At 32.9% G+C, this 21,139-nt stretch overlaps 1 protein-coding gene and 3 long non-coding RNA genes across 4 annotated transcripts; 1 reads left to right on the top strand and 3 right to left on the bottom strand.

Moving 5' to 3' along the window:
• Window positions 1-3,492: 3,492 nt before the first annotated feature.
• Window positions 3,493-4,178, bottom strand: LOC146922590 (uncharacterized). Its single transcript, XR_015012513.1, has 2 exons — window positions 3,955-4,178; window positions 3,493-3,853 (listed from the first exon to the last, which is right to left on the bottom strand). It is a non-coding gene; the product is annotated as an uncharacterized LOC146922590 (long non-coding RNA).
• A 5,852-nt stretch (window positions 4,179-10,030) lies between these two features.
• On the bottom strand, window positions 10,031-13,094 carry LOC146922589 (uncharacterized). The gene is made up of 2 exons (XR_015010860.1): window positions 12,699-13,094; window positions 10,031-10,330 (listed from the first exon to the last, which is right to left on the bottom strand). It is a non-coding gene; the product is annotated as an uncharacterized LOC146922589 (long non-coding RNA).
• A 2,398-nt stretch (window positions 13,095-15,492) lies between these two features.
• Window positions 15,493-16,021, bottom strand: LOC146922588 (uncharacterized). The gene is made up of 2 exons (XR_015012512.1): window positions 15,882-16,021; window positions 15,493-15,772 (listed from the first exon to the last, which is right to left on the bottom strand). It is a non-coding gene; the product is annotated as an uncharacterized LOC146922588 (long non-coding RNA).
• Window positions 16,022-16,283: 262 nt separating this feature from the next.
• Window positions 16,284-20,936, top strand: LOC146922587 (uncharacterized). Its single transcript, XM_085715442.1, has 2 exons — window positions 16,284-16,420; window positions 16,520-20,936. The coding sequence occupies exon 2, from the start codon at window positions 19,242-19,244 to the stop codon at window positions 20,337-20,339; it is 1,098 nt and encodes a 365-aa protein (XP_085571568.1). The 5' UTR covers window positions 16,284-16,420; window positions 16,520-19,241; the 3' UTR covers window positions 20,340-20,936.
• The last annotated feature ends 203 nt before the right edge of the window (window positions 20,937-21,139 follow it).

Below are 21,139 nucleotides of genomic sequence, written 5' to 3'. Positions count from 1 at the left end.
AATAATCAGAAATAGATAAGTTGAAGAAATTGAAACCTGAGAGGATCCAAGATAAAATAGTCCAGTTCAAACCGTGCGATTACTTACTGCACTGCAAATAATCGTTTGAGAATTAACACCCACAATATGGTACAAATACCACTCTATTATGGTACGAATACCAATCAAAACCGAAAGGATAGAAGGAGTGGAAGAACAGAAGGACTCGACAAAGTCGAAAAGGGAGAGAGAAGAAAAGGATTTGAAGTTTTAGAATATTTTTCGGTGTGCCGAATGAACTAGACAAACTCATTTTATATGGAGAGTTTGTAACAAATCCGTAGAAACTTAAATAATTGAGCAAACTAAAGTTAAGCAACCCGCACATCGGTTTCAAGTAACAAACGGGTCAGAATCATAACACGCGAGTCGATAAGACTAGAAATATTCGTATAGTTGGATCAGATTTAAAGGAAACTTATTAAAGGTTCAACTCTATCTTAGACATAGAACCCATACACAACCTTTTTCTAAAGTGTATGCTAAAAGCTTGTGCGTTTATGGCGCTGCACGTCTATCCCAGTTTTAATGAATGCTCTCCAGTTTTAATGAACTCTCAAAATCCCATAGGAACCAACCTCAGTTCCACATTCGTATAGGTGAGTCTGTCAAGAGTATTCATGTAGTTATGTACTCCACTCCATATAGAGTATAAACCACATTAAGAGTTTATATTATTTCATCTTCCTGTCGCTGCAGGAACCATGCTTCTCTAGTTTTATCATATCATGTTCTATCACATGACTTGTTATTATCCATTGAACCTATTTCTTGTGATCTCCAGTATTTAGGACGGGTTACCATCACTTGTGAGCTATAAACATCAGTCTCCTCCTACTTGATGTATTTAGGACTTTCTCTCTTGTTAGTCCTTTCGTCAAAGCATCAACTAAATTTTCATCGATACTTACAAAATCTAGTCTAACCGCTCCATTAGAGAGAAGTTATTTAACCGTGATGTATTTTCACCTTATCTGTCGTCTCTTACCATTGTAATAACGATTCTCAATCTTTGCAATAGCCGCGATACTATTACAATGAATTAACACATCTGGTACTAGTTTTCCCCATAAAAGGATCTCAACTAGCAAACATCTTAGCCAACTTGCTTCTTCACTACCAGTAGCTAGTTCTATCATCTTAAATTCCATTGTGGACTGAGCCAAAATTGTCTGTTTCTTAGATTTCCATGAAACAACCTCTCCAGCGATGCTAAAGATATAGTCACTGGTCGCTTTGGAATCATCTGTAAGTTGTTCCAATCTACATCATTGTATTCTTCAAGTACAATAGGGTATCTTTGATAATGCATTCCAAAAATCATGGTCCTTTTTAGATATTTCATGACTCTTTCAATATCATGTCAATGCTTCTTACTTGGCCTAGTTGTAAACTTGCATAAGAGTCCCATGACATAGAAATGTCGGGTCTAGTACAATCAGTGGCATATTTGAGGCTGCCAATGATGCTCGCATATTCAGTTTGTCTAACACCATATCCAGTGTTCTTAAAGAGTTTTACACTTGGATCATAGGGTGTGCTTGCAGATTTACAGTCAAAGTAATTATATTTCCTTAAGATCTTCTGAATGTAGTGAGATTGATCCAAGGGAATTCCTTTTTCTGATTTAGTACTCTTGATACCAAGAATTACACCAACTTCTTGTATGTCTTTCATATTAAAGTTGTTACACGACAAAGATTTCACAGCGTTTATGGAATGGAATGAATGTTTGAAACAAGTAAGAGTAAGTCATCTACATAGAGACATATGATCGTGCAAATGTTATTTTCATACTTGTAATAATTATATTTGTCACTTCATTGACTTTGTACTCATTCAAATTCATTAGATTGTCAAGTTTTTCATGCCATTGCTTAGGGGCATGTGTTAGACCATACAGAGATTTGTCTAACTTACAAACCTTCTTTTCCATAGATCACAGAACCTTCAGGTTGTTCCATAATTTTCTTCTTCTGGTTCATTGTTTAGAAAACCGGTTTTCACATCCATTTGAGGTACTATCAAGTTATGAATAACATCTAAGGAAATTAGTACCCTTATGGACTTGATTCTAGTGACCGGTGAATAGGTGTCAAAGAAATCTACATTTTCTCCTTGTCTAAAACCTTTGGCGACAAGGCAAGTCTTGTATTTATCAACTGTTCCATCGGGTTTTAGTTTCTTTTTCAAAATCCATTTTCAACTATTGGTTTATAACCAGTAGGAAAGTCAATTAAGTGCCACATTTCGTTAGACTGTAGAGAATCCATTTCATCGTTTATAGATTCTTGTTATAAGTCAACATCCAAAGAAGACAAGGCTTCTTTGAGGCTAGATAGATCCTCCTGTAATGTATATGCCACATAATTGGGTATAAACTCAACAATTCTTGCTCTCTTACTTCTCAAGGTTCTAAAACATCTCTTTTGATGTTTTTGTCACTATCTCTAATTACAGGAAGGTGGCCAGGTGTAGTGTTTGTATTGACGCCCCCATTAGCGCTCATACTATCTCTTGATTTAAAGGGGGATTTATTTTCGTAGAAATCAACATTATTTGAATATACAGTCACTTTAGCATTTAGGTCATAAACCTATATGCTGGGGAGATTTTGATCTTCAAAAAACGATTTAAATAAACACGTAAAAGGTATTTTAACCAAAAGAAAAAAATGCTTGTAATTGTTTTGAATAAAGATGAAAACTAGATATGTTGAGGTAAAACATAAAAGAGTTAAAAGGATGAGAGAAAAGACACCAAAAAGTTTATCCTAGTTCAGCCCAAAACACCAAGGCCTACGTCTAGTCCCCAAGCAAAAATCCTTTGAGATTTCACTAACTAAGCTTTTAAACATGATAATCTAGTAACTTTTACAAGGTAGTGAGCACTCTCTAAACAAAATTATCCTTTGTAGAAGAGCCTTTAAACCCAAGAGATATCACCTCTCTTGAAACTTCGGGATCACACCCAATACAAATAAGAAATACAATAATTAAAATATTACACCAAATATGTAGATAAAACAAATTGAAGCACAAGTGATACAAAACTAGTATGTACTATAAAATAGCTCTCAAGAAAATAAATTAACAAATGTAAAAATAATGAAAGTGATGAATAGTATTTTTCACAACATTTAAGTGCAAATATAAGTTGTTGAAATAATGAAAGTGAAGAATTGAAGCCTGTTTAAGAAAATTTCCAACGGTTCCCTAAAAAAAAAAAAAATTCCAACGGTAACAATTTGAAAAGAAATAGTCGCTGGTGATAAATTATGCAAACCGTTAGCCATATATCATTACCTCTTTTGCTCATGTAAAGAGAAAATTAAACAAGGAAATTTGCATGATGATGAACACACAATAACATGAAATTTGCGTAATGTTAAGTCAAATTATTTTGACATGTGTGCAAAGTGGTCTAATAAAATTAAGAGATAAGAAAGTGGTCTAATTATAATATTCTTTAGTGTTTTATTTTATTACCAACATCTTAAAGTACAAATTTATAAATGCAAGGTCCACGAAATTATAAAAGGAAAAATAGAAATAATAAATATAACCGTTGAGAGTGAGCACAATAATTAAATGTCAACCGTAGAATTTTCTAGCATAAGGTATATTGCATAGACTTTTTGCTAGTGTAAGAGCTCATTCTTCCCTGAAATGTGTAAGTGTACCCTCAGACTTGGATATCGTATCATACAATATATGGATTTTGGTATATAAACATAGGTTTTTAATGCACTTTATCACAAAAGAATTTACTTGGCTTTTTGGACAATCAGCATCAACTTCACATTCAATATTCTCTGATTAAAAAGAGAATAAAATATTCAATAGAACAAGATAAAATATTGTGTGTGAACAACAAAGTAAACAAGGAAATTTGAAAGGCATAAAAATTGCTTACCGGCAGCATTTATAGCAAGAAGAAATAGACAAATAAATAAAATTATAGCATACACAAACTTAAGAGTTGTAGCCATATTTTTATCTTTTTGTTTGTAACAAATAGAAAATGGTCTAATCACCTTATAATATGTACAGAGCGTATGGTATTAAAATAAATAAATATTGTTAGCGCTTACGGAGTTGTAAAAAACACTGCATAAAATTAGAATTATTAATATTGAATGTTTGTTTAGCTAACTAAAGCGGTAGCGTAAAAATATTACCAAGCATTATATTTCATTATTTTATAATTAATTTTCAACCTTTATTTTTTGTGGTGGTCAAAGTTTGAACCCCAGAACTTACATATATTATACATTATCCCTATCAACTGAGTTAAACTCTCGATGACAATTAATTTTCAACCTTTGATAATAGAAAAGAAAAATTTTAAAAATAGAGACTTAAAAGTACTTTTGGTCCCACTATTTACATATTTTTTTTTTTTTTTTAAACTTTTAGTCCTTTTTTAGAACCAACTCTTTGGTCACTATATTTAAAAAGTCAATGAAATGTTCTAGTTCCCCTCTCCTTTAAGTGGCATGGCACACTCATTCTTAATGTGGAGCCTACTTGGCACTAGTGGATTGGCAATGTCATTAGCACTGCCATTTCCATGTTCAATATATTTTATTATCGATTTAATTTAATTAAGAAAATATATTTAAAAAAATAAAAAAAACATTAAAAGTTTATTAGAAATTAAACTAAATTGGGCATAAATAGAAACCCCGGTTTAAGTTTCCCCCAAATTGAAATCGAGATAACAAATAACCTCTTTGTCTTCATTTTTTCTGTCATCGTCTATCTTCGTATTTGTCGTTCCCTTCCATCATTGTCTTCATTCTCTCAGTATATCATCTCATCTAGGGGTGTTTGCGGTGCGGTTTGGTTCAGTTTTAAATAAGTATGCGGTTTAATTTGGTTCGGTTGACTTTTAAAATAAAATCCGAACCAAACCAAACCAATGTGGTTTGGATTGGATCGGTTGATGTAGTTTTTATAGACAATATTTTTTTTATTTCCAACATTAAAATCAAATTAAAAAGTTAAAACACAACATATTTTCAGCTATGTTTTAAATTTCGTCCAACATTACAAACAATTTTATTTTCATCTAAGAATGTTCTCAACTACTTAGACCAAATTTAAACGCGGACAAAAAGTAATCATGTTTTGTATGAAATATAAAACACTAAAAAACGTATCATTTTCTAAGAGTTCAAGTAGTACATAAATACATTTTGAAAGAAAAAGCAAAGAAGAAACTTTACAAGAGAAAAAATATGTCATTTTTTAAAAGTTTCCATTGAGTTTCTATGAGTATTGTTCCAAGTGATATATACTTAATTATTGTTTGTATTATATTGCGGTTTGGTTTGGTTCGGTTCGGTTGGTAAAATCAAAACCGCAAACCGAACCAAACCATGCGGATGAGTAAAAAATTGATCCGAATACATCCGAACCAAATGCGGTTTTTTGCGGTTTCGGTTTGGATTGGTTCGGTTTGCGGTTTTTCTATTGGATTGGTTCGGTTTTGAACACCCCTAATATCATCCATCTTCGTATTCATTTTTGGGTGTAAATTCAGTTGCAAAAGGAAGAAAATAAACAAATGATCACCCCATGAAAATCAAAAGAGAAAACGAGGTTTTGTGTCAGGTGAGCAAACTTGCCATAGTGTTATTGTTGTTATTTTAGAGTAATGAAATGTGTACAACTATTTTGTGACAACTTTTGGAACAACCTTCTCCTATCTTCTTATTGGTCAAAAACAATAAAGAGTCCACCGACATAATAGACTCTTCTAGATGCATGTGGTACCATAGGATTCCGGAGATAATTTTACCGTTATGAATCACCGACATAATAATCACCCCGCATTTATGTCCTGCAGAAGCTATGTAGTAATCACCTCGCATATACATACTTCAAGATCACCTCATATGACTATGAATGCGTGGACTTCAAGTAAGAACTCGACAATGCATAATTCACCACCATAGACATTAACATAATAATCACACCACATTTATGTTATTCACCAACAATTGCATTATCAATTACTTACATCCATACGATCAACAAGTCATCATTAATCCATCTATTTATAATCACCAAAAGAATCAACATCATAATGATCAACAACGTTTACACCTCAAAGAAATGATAACGTTCCGAATTCACATTTCACATAAAGACAAAAATTTAGTCACACCTTGACATCTATCAATTTAAACACCCAAAATCCTTAACAACTCCTTCACATTCAATCATACTAACATGAATTCAAAGTCACCTACGAGTTATCCGACCATAAAGTATTAAATTGACAAAGTTCGTCTAAGTTTATGAAAATTAGCATTTTCCGATAAATTCTCCAAAATCAAAGTAAACAAGTTCAAACGCCTCAACCGAGTACATATACAGTTCACATATGAGTGCAGTAGCATATACATATACGTTTCATAGGCCAATTTCAATAAATACCCAAATTCACCTAATTTCGTATCGTTTTATCATTTTCTAAGTTATTCAACAAAATAAGCCAAGCAAGTTTGAATGCCTCAACCAAGTATCCATACAAGTCACATATGAGTGCAGTAGCGTATAATTATACGTTTCGTAGGCCAATTCGCATCAATCCCAAAATTTCACAAAGTTCGTATCGTTTTGCAGTTTTTCAAAAAATTCAAGTTTTCAAAGCACATCCAAGTTAAAGTTCATGATTCCCATCCAAAACATTTTTATAAATCATAACTATAGTAGACAACCCTAGTCCTACCCTTTTACCTCGAGAAAACGAGTTTTTTGGAAAATTCGTGTTCTTGAACCATTTTCAAAAAGTTTATGATACGATTCACAAAACCAAGTTCAATCTAACTCAATTGATGTTTCCAAAGGTTTTGAAGGTTCAAATACAGTTAATTACATCAAAATAATCAGTTTGAACGGTCCGGATCGATCCCCCAAAGCCCGGAACACCCAAAACATGGGGTTCTGTTCCTGTGCAACTCGCCACAACGAGCTCCAGCTCGCCTAGCGACTTACACCAGAACAGGTTACCCTGTTTCGGTTGTTCCCTCTCGGGAACTTCCAAAATTTTACCCAAAATCCCCATTTTTGATCCCCTTGACCCCAAATTCAACCCCAAAATTTGTACACTAGTTTATGAACATTAAAAAGCATCCAAAACAACAACAAATATCGGATTATAACACCAATTCACCTCAAATTAATCATCTAGCTCATTTTCACCAAATATCACCATTTTCACATTTTTCATTCAAACTTCAAAAACAACCACACCAATTCAAATCCCATCAACATACAAACATAAACAAACATTCATGGAGTGATTTAAACATGTTTCAACAACAATCACTCACCAATTAATGATTTATACTCAAATAATAAAAATCATCAAAACAACTCAACAACAACAACAACTATGAAGTTTAAGCTCTTAACAAAACAATTTCATGAAATTTATCATACCCACAATTTCACATGAAATGGGAGCAAGAATTTCATCATTCAAAACCACAAAAATTCACAATTATCACAAAAGCACTTAAACCTATAATTGAAAACAATAGATTATGACTTAATTGATGAAAAGAGACCATCCCCCTTATTTCTAATCTTCAAGAATTCAAACCCTAGCTTCAATTTAGCTCCTAGCCTCCAATCCCAAGCTTTCTCTCTCTAGCTCCTCTTCTATCCCTTCTTGATTCACTTTCTCTCTCTACCTCTCTCTCAAAATGTTTGTAAAATGAGTGAATGAATGTAATGATTTAACTTTCTCACAAAACTTGTGTTTATATAGTCACTACATAAATGGTCTTTGATGACACTAGGTCATACATACTTTTATTTTGGTTTTATGTACTTTTGAGCTGAGTTCAGGTGATTTTGCATGAGATAGAAGCTTTAAATGACACATTTGATGTTGGCAAACAAAGAAGAAATCGTGCACCGATTTACAGCATCGGGCTACGATTTTACAGCAAATTTGAGACATTTTATCTCCTAAAAAATCGTGCTCCGATGGAACCAAATCGGGCTACGATTTGGCAAACGCTCCAGCTGGGATATGAGTTTAAAGAAGCAATCGTGCTCCGATTTACAGCATCGGAGTACGATTTTAGCTTATCTGAGAATTTTCCTATAAAAGGAAAGTTGTTTTCTGAAGGAAGGGTTGAAAATTTTGGAGAAAGAAACTGACTTTTGGAGCTGGAGATCTGGAGAGAAGGTTGGAGACCATCAAAACTAATATCTGATTACCAATTCCATGTAATGAATCCTTCTTTCATATTAGTTATTTATGCTTTAGCCATGGGTAGCTAGATCCTTTGTGATTAGGTCAAGAGATGATTCTGTTCTAGCTCATGTTTATGTAACCTGTAACTCTTAATCTTTATGAATGCCATTCTAGTTTATTCAGTATAAATTGTTCTTAATGCTTTTATGATTCTGACCCAATATAACTGATTTTAGAGTATATATGACTACTGACACTAGCGTGTGACTTTGACATATTTATATTGTTCAATCTAACAGACAATCTAGGGATGGAGCGTTGTTAGGTTGTGATAATTGAATTAACGAACTTAAAACCTTTGATGATTATAGGCACCTAAGGGATTAGGGAATTATAATCAGAAAAGAGGGCTTAGGATCAAGGGATTGACCTAAGCTATTTTGTTAATTTGTCGTTAACTTTATAGCGTTCGTAAACTTAAGAAACAAGTTGCTAATGAGTGATGAACAGATGAATCGATTGACCTAGTCATCTCTCCATATTAATTCTCAAACCAATTTTACCTGAACCATTTTATTTACATTTGCAATCCAAACCAATTGCCTCAGTGCACCCCCCTTTTACAAACATCCTTAATAATAATGACATTACCGAGTAGAAGTTGAAACAGTCCCTATGGATACGAATCTTATAAATTTTATTACTTCGATATAAGTTAGCACACTTGCTAATTTTGTATCAGTCTTAGTCTCTAGTTGTCTTAATCGGCTCAATATTCTTACCAATCAATTCACCAAAGTTACTACACGCTTAAACCGTCAAAATAACGAATAATTACCGTCTCTGAAATAATTACTCCATCTCACTAGTAAATTAGTAAAAACAATTATTCCCACTTAAAACACCAAAAATAACCCTTTTAACAAAATGACTATTTTACCATTGCTCATCAAATGACCAAAATACTCATGCGTCTAAAATGACTAAAATACCGTTCTTAAGCCAAAATCCACTAATCCTGAATAAATACACATAGAGACAAATAATTGCATACAAGCACATATAAACACACATAATAAAGCACAAATAATTAAAACCCTGCAACCACTTTTAATCTATTTTTGTATTAACATTCAAATAAATTCCTCTAATTACAAAGTTGAACGACAATCCCTGTGGAGGTGATGGCTTATTACTTTATTACTTGAGTACGATTTAGTGCACTTGCCGAGTTCTACCATCAGACAACAAAAAGTTAAAGCTCTGATTAGAGGATGTATCAAGTCTTGAAGACTCTAATAGAAAAATATTGGGATAGAAACATAATATGATGGAACCAGAATCTAATGAAAGCAAGTTCTAATTGACATGCCAGCCACCCTACCTCATCCCTCGTAACGACGTCGACCACTTGATTTGGTTTTTTTCTTTATTCTAGCTTTATTTTAGGTTATGATTTTCCTAGATTTGATTCAACTTGTTCGCTGTTTAGATTCAACTTTAGTTCATGAGTTCAGTTACTACTTTCGTCACTGGTTCTCTTATAATTATGTGTTGTTGCTTTCTGATTGGCATCATCGTGCGTCTTGTTTATGTTCTTGATTACGGTGTCTATTACTTGTTCCTACCTTTGATTATCTTATTCTTTATGTAACACCCTAAACCCTTAAAGCGATAAATTACGTGAATCATACAAATCATACAAGGATTTATATGTTACTTCTTCTATAAGTTCAAAGCATGCATAATTAATTTTCTCAAAAAATCGCAGTGGAATATCAAAACATCTCATCTACAGCTAAATAAACATCTCCAAGGTAGCCATGTCATATAAATCTCAATACAGCACCAAATATAAAATCTCAACTCAACATACTGAGTGATAAAATCTTAACAAGTTATAAAATATAAACATACAGACACCCTAATCAGAGCCGACACACTAAGACTCTAAAAGCAAAAGACGAGGTAGCTCCAAAGATATCCTCCAACAACTCACCAAGAAAAGCAAAACTACTTCTGCACACCGTTTACCCATCCATACGAATAAGGTAGGCGGTAAACCAAATGACTATAGGGGGTTAGTTCACATTTCACAATTAAAGTATAATCAAACATATGCATTCAAGGATTTCATGCACAACACATATACATACTCAACCTTCATAGAATACTAACTCCACATGAATATTATCCATAATTCAACGCAAATCATATCGTCCTACCTCTATTATAATGCATCAAGTATATTCGTACTTTAAATCATCATCAAAACTCATCATTTATAACATCTCTCAACATAAGAATGACTCACCTTATTTCTCATTTAGCATAATTAACTCAACAAATAAAATTCATCATTTCAAAAGTATAAACAAGGAAATCATCGTCACCAAACAAATCATCAAATTGCATACGCATAATTCACACTTCGTTATTTTCACCAAAATAAACATCATCAATTAAAACCACCAAGTGTACAAGTATCACCAAAAATAACAAACATCATCAAGTACATATCTTCACATGTTCACCAAATTTCACCAAGTACGCAAATCACCAAGTTCACCAATGCAGATAAATCACCAAGGTTCACTAAGCACATAATTAAATATGACACATTTAACAACTTCACCAAATGTATGCAATGCGCCTATACACAACTCTATATGCATGTGGTACCAGTCATCGTCAAGGTCGTCACCTCAAGGTACATCTGTATCATAAACATCGCCTCTGGATACGAAACTGTATCATAAACATCACCTCTTGAATACAAAGTATTCTAAACATCGCCTCTGGACACTTATGAATGCATGAACATATGACTCAACAATGCATACATTCATACAACAAATCATCACCATTTTACATATATGCATTCATCACCAATAACATCGACTCTTTGCATATAAGAATTTACCACAAAAAATAAATCATCAACATTAAAATCATCATCGTAATCATTATCAACAACAATCATATTTATCACAAACATTCATCAAATATTCATCACAAAAAAGAAACACCTTCACTTCATATTTCACAAGTCATAGTTCAACATGATTTATCATCAAACATCAAATTAAAATCACCCAAGAATCGTCATCAACAACTACCACCTCAAGAAAAACAATAAGTTTCAAGTCACCTTTCACCTAAAGACGGACAATTATCCATACTATGACATTCATCATATTAAACACCCAATTGTCATAAATTCATTCACATTCTATCATACTATCATGAATTCAAAACCTCTTACAAGTTATTTAACCATAAAGTATTAATTTGACAAAGTTCGTCTATTTCCACACTGTCTACATTTTCTAAGTAATTCAACAAAACAATGTAAACATATCCTAACACCTCAACTAAGTATATACACTACTAACATATGATCACAGTAGCATATGCATATAGGCATCATAGACCAATTCTGATTAATTCCAAACTTTCACTAAGTTCATATCGTTTTATCATTTTCCCTAAGAATTTCAATTTTCAAAGCAAAACCATGTTAAAGCTCATGAATACCATCCAAAACATTTTTATAAATCAAGGTTACAGTAAACAACCCTAACCCTACCCTCTTCCTTTGAGAAAAATGAGTTTCGGAAAATTACGCGTTCTTGAACATTTTTCAAAAAGTATTGCTTTGATTCACAAAATCAAGTTCAATCCAATTCAATTGATGTTTCCAAAGGTTTAGAAAGCTTGACAACAGTTATATACATCAAAAGAATCAGTTTGGAACGGACCAGATCAATCCCCGAGTAACAGTTATATACATAGGGTTCTGTACTGGGCAACTCGCCACAGCGAGCTACAACTCTCCTAGCGAGTTACACCAGAACAGGCCCCCTGTTCTTGGTTGTTCCCTCTCGGGAACTCCAATTTTCACCCAAAATCCCCGTTTTTTATCCTCTTTGACCAAAATTCGTCCCCAAAATTTGTACATTGGTTTATATACATCAAAAGGCAATTAAAACAACAACAAACATGGAATCATAACATCAATTTTCACCAAAATCATCATCATGCTCATTTTTCACCAAAACCCTCAATTTTTCTCAATTTTCATTCAAACTTCAATAACAACCACACCAATTCAAATCTCATCAATATACAAACATAAACAAACATTAATGAAGTGAATTCAAACATATTTCAACAACATTCACTCACCAATTCATGATTTACACTCAATTAATCAAAATACATCAAAAAAACTTATCAACAACAACAACTATGAAGTTTAAGCTCTTAACACAACAATTTCATAAAGTTTATCATACCCACAAATTCACAGGAATTAGGAGCACGAATTTCATCATTTAAAAATCACAATAGTCACAATTAACATAAAAGCACTTAAACCCATAATTGAAAATAGAAGATTATGACTTAATTGATGAAAGGAAACCACACCCCCTTACCTCTAGTCTTCAAGAATCCTAACTTTGGCTTCACTTTAGCTCCTAGCTCTTCAAACCCCAAACTCTCTTTCTCTAGCTCCTCTTCTATCCTCTTGATCCACTTTCTCTCTACTTCTCTCAAAATATTTTGTGAAGTGAATAAAATGAGTAGAAAACCTAATTTTCCTCTTAGTGTTATGTTTATATAGTCACCACATAATTGGGCTAGATTTCTAATTGTCTTAATGGGCTTAACATTCTTACCAACTAATTCTCAAGAGTTACTACTCACTTAAACCGTCAAAATACCGAATAATTATTGTCTCTAATAATTACCCAAAAATGCTAGTAACTTAGTAAAAATAATTATTCCCATTTAAAACACAAAAAATAACCCTCTTAATAAAATGACTAATTTACCCTTGCTCACCAAAAGAACAAAATACCCTTGAGTCTAAAAATGACTAAGATACCCTTCTTAAGCCAAAATCCACTAATCCCAAATAAAATACACACAGAGACAAATAATCACACACAAGCGCATATAAACACACATAATAAATAATTAAAATAATTCTAGCGAAAAACGAACTGTTACACTTTCCACGTATGTTGAGATCTACATGTTTAAGTGTCGGTTCTATTTTAATATATGTCTCAACAATGTTTAAATTCAGATTGATGTGATATTCTAGTACGAGAATGTTTGACATGAAATATGTATTATTGTTTTCTGCTGTTGTTGTAGGAAGTTGTTGGTAGGTGAACTGATACGTGTTGGCGGTTGATTTATTCACTGTATTATAGACCTCTGATTATAATTAACTAGAGGTTGGATCTACTTGTGTTGTTTTAAATAATTGTATGACCCATTCGAATTGACATATACTTTTATGTAGAGTTTTTTGTTAGGTAATATGTCACTCCCCCCTTTATAAATATCTATGATCACATGGAAAAGGATCAGAGTGTACAAAGGGTATCAACAAATTTTGGTTTTATTTAAATAAATAAAAAACGAAAGCGGGGGAGTGTGTAACTGCATAGGGACAATTTTTTCTTTTGATTAAATGTCAAAACTATGTTTAGAATTAATGAAACTAATTTGCCTTAAAAGAATTGCATAATAATATCTTAGAAATCTCATTTTTGCATGTTTATTTAAAGATTTGTGATATTAATCGATTCACTTGTGCACAAGTGAGTTGATTCACTTCATGAAAAATGACTTATGCTTTATTACTGGTGTGAATTGATTCACAAACTATTCCAAGAAAACATATGAATTGATTCACTTTTCAAAGGAAAAACTCTTTACAAATGTGAATTGATCCACTTAATACTCTTGGTAAACATGTGAATCGATTCACTCCCTTTTTTCTTGATAAATATTATTGTCTTGATTTTATGTTCATGCAAGCAAGGTTGATGAAGCATGGATTTGTAAGAATCAAAGGGAATGGATTTCTCAATGTTGTAACTGATCAAGATCAATATCTTTATAAAATTAAGGCTAATATTGATATCAAGATCGATTTTCATTGAATAAGGTTAAGCCAAAGAAATTGAAGGCCTAATGATTCAAGGGTGAATGGCTTCAGCTGAAGAAAGTGTATTGGTTGTAATAATTCATCAAACCTTCAATATTGCTGTTGAAAGACTACAAATTTCATGTGTTCTTTCTCTAAACCATTAACTCTATAATTTTGTTAAAGAATTGATTGAATTTAGTTTTGTGAAGAATTGTTTTTAAAAAACCGAAGTTTTTTATAAAAGATATAACCCATTTGAGTGGTGATGAATCAATTAAATATTTCTCAAAATCAAACAAATTAATACAACTTTTTGAAAGTAACTTTAATAGAGCTTTTGTTTTTTACATTTAACCTTGAAGAAAGTAACTTTAATAGAGCTTTTGTTTTTTACATTTAACCTTGAATTTTGTTTAATTTTCATCACCTTTATGTGAAGGTTCTTTTTCCAAAACTATTTTTTTATTCGGGTATCTATTCACCCCTCTATATATATTCATCCATAATTACTTTACGACACGGTGTGAACTTAAAAATAAAATTTGATATGCTTAAATTGAAGGCTATGTAGATACATCTAAATTTAAGAGAGAAATAAACAAGCTAATTATAATACTCCCTCCGTTTCTTTTTAAGTGTCGTTTTAGAATTTTAACACAAAAATAGCGAAGTGTATTTTTGCACATTTTTATTTCTATTATACCTCATTTAAATCCAATAATAATTTTCTATTTTTTTGCGCACACTTTATCTTTCCAATAAATTTAATATGTAACAAACAATTGTTAGTTACTACTCTCTTTCTCCAACAAATTCCTATTTTTTTAAGCACTTTATCTTTCTTTCATAACAAACAATTTTCAATTTTCTAAATATTGTGCATATCTCTTGAAATTTTTAACAAGTACTACTCATATTATTTATAGAATTTTAACTCTTCATGGAACTATTATCATAGGTAACAAAATTTTGTTTAAATTTGAGGATAACAAGAAATAAATTTTGTTTTAAAAACAAAACAAACAAACTTTATTTAAAAAAACAAACTTTAGTTTTCCAAATATATAGCATTAATTAGTTTTATTGAAAAATCTAAATATATAGCATTAATTAGTTTTATTGAAAAATATAAGAATAATTGACAAAGGGTATAATTGAAAAATCATACCCTTAAAATACCAAAACGACAGTTAAATAGGAACGAAAAATTCACCCTAAAAAGACATTTAAAAAGGAATGGAGGGAGTATTATCTAGTGACTTATTTATTTTATTACCAACATCTTAGATAACAAATCCATAATTTCAATGTTTGTGAAACTACGAAAGTATATGAAAAATACAATTATTGGGAGTGATTGTAACAACTAAATAGCAACTATGAAATAATCAAGCATATTTTATATTGCATAATATTTTTACAGGTGTAGGAACTAATTCTTCGCTGCACGAGGTTTATATGGATCCAGATCAACATATATACATACATTTTCACGACACTTGATCGCGAAAAATCTTAAAGAGAGTTGTGGACATTCCTCATCACTGTCACATGGACCAAACACTGTAATGAATAAAGACAATAAACTAATGTTAATAAAACAAGACAAAATATTTTGTACAAACAACAAGGTAGAAAATGAAATTTGAAAAGTAAAAAAAAAATAGCTTACATTCAGCACTCATTGAAACAAAAAATAGGGATACAAATAAAATCAAAGCAAACACAAGCTTGCAAGTTTTAGCCATTTTTATCTTTCTTTGCATGTAAAAAATTGAATTTTTGTTGATCGCTTTAAAGTGTCTAAGGCACAAGTTGTACTAAAACAAATAAATATTTTTAGCCCTTGGGAAGTTGTAAAAACTAAAAACCACTTCCAAAATATAGAATTATTATTATTATTATTATTATTATTATTATTATTATTATTATTATTATTATTATTATTATTATTATTATTATTATTATTATTATTATTATTATTATTAAATCTTTCTTTATAACACTTACCAAAGGGCAGCATAAAGAACTTGTTAACCATTGTAATTTATTATTTTATGATTAACTTTTCATCCTTTGATAATGCATAAGTACTTCTGCACAATTAAAGTTATCAGTACGAGTAATGCACAAGTAAAGTGACATCAGACTTATGCAAAAGTTGAATGTACTGTAGGATTCGTTTTATCTATAAAATCATTTTTAGGATAGGTAATGAGGATAAAAATGTGTAGTTGCATGACTTCTTCAACATTCTGTTGTGTTTAATTTTTATATTATTGTAATGCGAATATCTATTGATCTGTTTAGTAGGAACGGTTGAGTCGCAACAGTTGTAGAGAATGCTACGATGATCAGTAACAGCTTCTGGTGCAGCGGCGAAGCGTCTTTTGTGGTGGAACGAAAGGTGCCTGCAGGCACGTTAGCACTCCGACGATCAAGTTAGTAATGGAACTAAGAGAAAAGCCATAGGAGAGTTGCGAAAAGTGTTTGTGTACCTTGAGGGTGAAGCAAGTTCACCCTTATATAGGCGCGCTCTTGGCATAACCATCTCCGGGTTATGCTGCGTATGATTAGGAGCGGGAGTGGACACGTGTAGTGTGATCCCGGCATTGAGGTGTGATGTGTGCTTAAGCCTTGTTCGATTATCATGCTCTCTTATGCTTTGAGCCATCAGATCAAGATTATTCCAAGATCTGACGACTATTGTGTGATTCCTTGTTAAAATCCTGTGTGTGTTCTTCTATATGTATACTGTGATCCTATTTTCTTAAACTCTTGGATCATTGGATCTTGTGGCTGTGATGAGTTTCCCTGTGATTAAATCTGGTCCCTCTGATTAATCAGACGGTCCAAATCTATCCAGTCTGAGCTCAAAGTTTTTTTACTAAGCTCAAACTCTTTTTAAAATCTCTACTGTTTTACTATTTTCAACACTCTTTTTTACTTTATGCACCTCTTTTGCTTAAATTTTTTCTCCAAAGTTTACAAAGAATATTGTGATTTGTTTTAATTGTTATTCACTTTTTGTTTTATTGTTTTTGTTCTATAATTGCATTATTATTTAGAATCATCTCATGCATATTTTAATTTCGTCATTTATTTTTATTGTTATTAATTTTTAGTGTGTATTTAGGAAATGATGTAATTTACTTTCTGCACTTAATTTTTCTTGTCATTTATATTTTGTTGAAGACTTTAGTATGTATCTAGGTCCCTTGTAAATATCTATACATGAGAAGTAGCACCGACACCACACATTTACTTTTTACTGCTTTATGTCATAATCGCGACCGAGGACCAAAAATGGATTAGTGACAATTAGGTTAATTATTGGACTTCAAAAAATTTCTTAAAATCAAACTATTAGTAATTTTAGGTTCACTTACTTGAGAATTTGCTTGGGATCCATTGTCCTTTGTAAACTTCTCGTTTTTTACGCCGTTATGCTTAGTTTTTTTTTTTTAGTTTGTGTTTAACTTAGAAAAATCATTTTCCAAAAAAATCAAATATGCCAAACTTCAAAAATATTTTCTTAAGAAACCTTGGATTTTCACCCATGAGGTCTTTTTCCTTTTATTTCTTAATCAAATTTTTAATCAATTTTAATCTTTATTTAGACTTGCTTTCTTGTAATTAAAATTAATCCACTTCACTTCTTTTTTATTCTTCTATACCTTTGAGGTCTCTCATCCCTTCTAAAAACCTTTTTTTCTAAAACTTTAAAATCAACCCAACCCACCAAAAGAAACTTTTGAGGGGAACTACATTGGTTTTGATCCCAATCTTTTGGGTATGTAGGCAAAGGATTTTATCCTTCCAAATCAAATAAAAATAACAAAAACATACTTCTTCTCCCTCCATTTTTTCACTTAGACGTTTAAGCAATTATTTTCAAAATAAGAAAATAACTTAGCACAAGATAATTTAGGCAAGAGGCTCCTAGGGAGTACCGTAGTCGTTTAGGGCGCTTAAAAACATTCCCTATGCGAAACCAACCCCCGGACCTTTAATCTCAAGGGTTTTTCTCTCTTTTTCCCTTCCCAAGAATAAAAGTAGAAAGTTCAAAGATTTTACGATTCAACACCAATTAATGGTTTGACATCCAAAAATCACGAGCACAAAAATGGCGACTTCACTGGGGATTTAAACCTCTTAAGCGGGTTAAGCCTAACTTACCTTCCTTTATACTTGTGCTTTATTGTTGCTTATACCTTGTAAATACGTGCTTACTTGTTTACTTTTAACGTGAGTGGTGGGATAAGCTCTACACCCGAGCTTGAGGAAATTTAAGATAGGAAGGGGGTATAATCATAGTTCCATGCCAAGAGTACTCTTCGGTTGTGGCACATGTGATAACCCCACTCAATGGAGGGATCTTGGAAATATAATTTTGTCAATGTGAGTACTCATGTTTGGCCTGTTATTTTCAAGTGACCGTCGAAGTTGAGAACCTTTAGTCACCTTTAACCCATCCTGGCCTTTTAGGACGTAGTGCGGTGGCTAATCGAGAGTACTCTTGAATTGGTTGATACGCGATACTATACCCAAACGAGACTATCCTACTAATATTGTTGGAATGAGAGTACTCCCGTCACCCGACAAATATTCGAAAGTGGTTGAAAACTTTGGGAACTTGGTAGAACCTGTAATACAGGTACATATGAAACCATAGTCCTTACAAAATGGCGTTGTTACCCTTGACTCCAACTTTGTGGAACTTAAACCTCACCATGTTTTCTATGTTCTTTGGCATAATCATGCATACATGCATTCATCCATAAACAACTTTTTCCATCAAATATTGAAGGTACGGACCTTGTAAGAATGAACACCAAGAAATAAAACTTCAAAAATCTTAACTAAGCATTTGCTTTTGTTAAGAACTTCTTCCTTGGTTTCGTTCTTACCTTTTGAAAAGGAAACCTTATGCAATATCTTTACGGTTTTCAAATGAAATCATGTTCCTATACGATGTTTATAATTAACTTCGATAAGTCCTTCAAAAAAAAATATTTTGCATAAACATATCATGCATCAGTTAGCATTCATAGTTTCTAGTCCGTGTCTCATAATTTGGTTCTTTCTACAAAAGAACCACAAGCTTCGTGAAGAGGTGACAACCCTCCAGGCCGAAAATGAGATTTTGAGGAACTTAGTGTCTTTGATGATGGTTGCACAGAGTCAGCCATTATCTCTTCCAGTTGGCTCTCAAGCTCAGACGGTTGCTTCCACTACGCCGATTTCAACAGTGTTTGCTAGTACTCCTCAACATGCTATGCTTGAAGGTTATCTTTGGAGTACGCCTTTAAGTTCTGGTGATGTATTCCGTCCGGGTGTCTCTAAGGTTCAAGCTCCTTTTGTGCAACAGACAACGTCTTTCCCTCAATCAGGCCCTTTGATTCATACTACTCAGCAGTACCACAAACCCATTTATCACTCAGGAGGTGTGGTTGCGTACGACCGGATAGATAAACTTAAAGAAAAGTTTGATAGAATACATTTGGAATTGAAAGCTCTCCGTGGGAAAGAACTGTTCGTAAAAAATGCTTATGATCTTTGCTTGGTTCCCAATGTCATGATACCACCCAAGTTCAAAGTCCGTAATTTTGAGAAGTACAAAGGGAACACTTGCCCTAAGATTCATTTGGTGATGTACGTGAGAAAGATGTCTGCATATGTCGAAAATGATGAGCTCCTCATCCAGTATTTCCAATATAGTTTGACTGGTGCCGCATTGATATGGTACATGGGTTTATACAAGGTTGATATCAGAACTTTCAAAGATTTGGGCGAGACTTTCATCCAGCGATACAACTACAACTTGCACTTGGCCCCAGACAGAAAGGAGCTGCAGGCCATGACCAAGAATGAAAATGAATCCTTCAGATCTTATGCCCAACGTTGGAGAGATTTTGCTGCACAAGTCCGTCCACCTCTGGAAGAGAAAGAGTTGACCGAGATTTTCCTTGAGACTGTGGATCAGTTCTATTATGAGCATATGCTTGCTAGTGCATCCAGCAACTTTAAGGAAATGATAACCGTGGGCATGCGTATTGAAAAGTGGGTCCGAAAAGGACGTTTGCTCAAAGACAGTGTTCCCACTGATGGTTCAGAGGACGAAGAATAGGAAATGAGTGTGGTGGAAAGTCAGCCTCAACAACAATATCCGGCTTATCACCATGTTGCCGCTGTTATGCCTGATGCCAATGTTGTTCAAAATCCGGGTTATCAGCCCCAGTTTCAACAATATCAACAACAACATCCAGTTTATCAACCTCAGCTTCAGAAATATCAACAACAGCCCCGACAACAAGCTTCGGGACAACCACAGTTTGATCCAATTCCCATGAAATATGCAGAGCTGCTTCCCAGTTTGCTTAAGAAGAACCTTATCCAGACCAGACCACCTCCTCGGGTGCCTAAGAAATTGCCAGCTGGGTATAGGCCAGACCTCTCTTGTGCCTTCCATCAAGGGGCACCAGGTCATGACATTGAGCAATGTTTTGCTTTTAGGGCTGTAGTTCAGAAGTTGATCCAAGATAAGGCCCTGCCCTTCTAAGACTGAACTCAGACATGCAAGTTAATCCGCTATCGGATCTTGAAACCTAATGATGTCACATGAAATGTTAAGCTGCAATTGGGTCTTTGCTGATGTTTATTTCTACTACTCATTTGATCAAATAATATGTTTGTTTGTTGCTTTATGTTTTTCAAAAAAAAAAAACCTTTAGTCCCACCCGAGATGGAAGTGAAATTGTTTAGGCCTTTTTTGCTTTATGTATTTTCATTATTAATTGAAAAGTCGCTTTGATCCCAACTTTGTTTTTATTTTGTGCTTTTTCTGGAAAAAATGGTAATACAAAAAAAACAAAAAAAAAAATTCTTTTTCTTTAATCATTTTCACATATCTGCATAATCAAAATGTTT

The sequence above is a fragment of the Medicago sativa genome, chromosome 5 (genome assembly GCF_051527215.1).
Source record: "Medicago sativa cultivar Bolivia chromosome 5, Bolivia_mono, whole genome shotgun sequence".
NCBI classification, from domain to species: Eukaryota; Viridiplantae; Streptophyta; class Magnoliopsida; order Fabales; family Fabaceae; genus Medicago; species Medicago sativa.
The sequence above is the reverse complement of the archived record's forward strand: the minus strand, read 5'-3'. Positions and strand labels throughout refer to the sequence as shown.

Coding starts and splice junctions, on each gene's coding strand:
- LOC146922587 (XM_085715442.1), top strand. CDS start 19,242: ATGCATCAGTTAGCATTCATAGTTTCTAGTCCGTGTCTCATAATTTGG.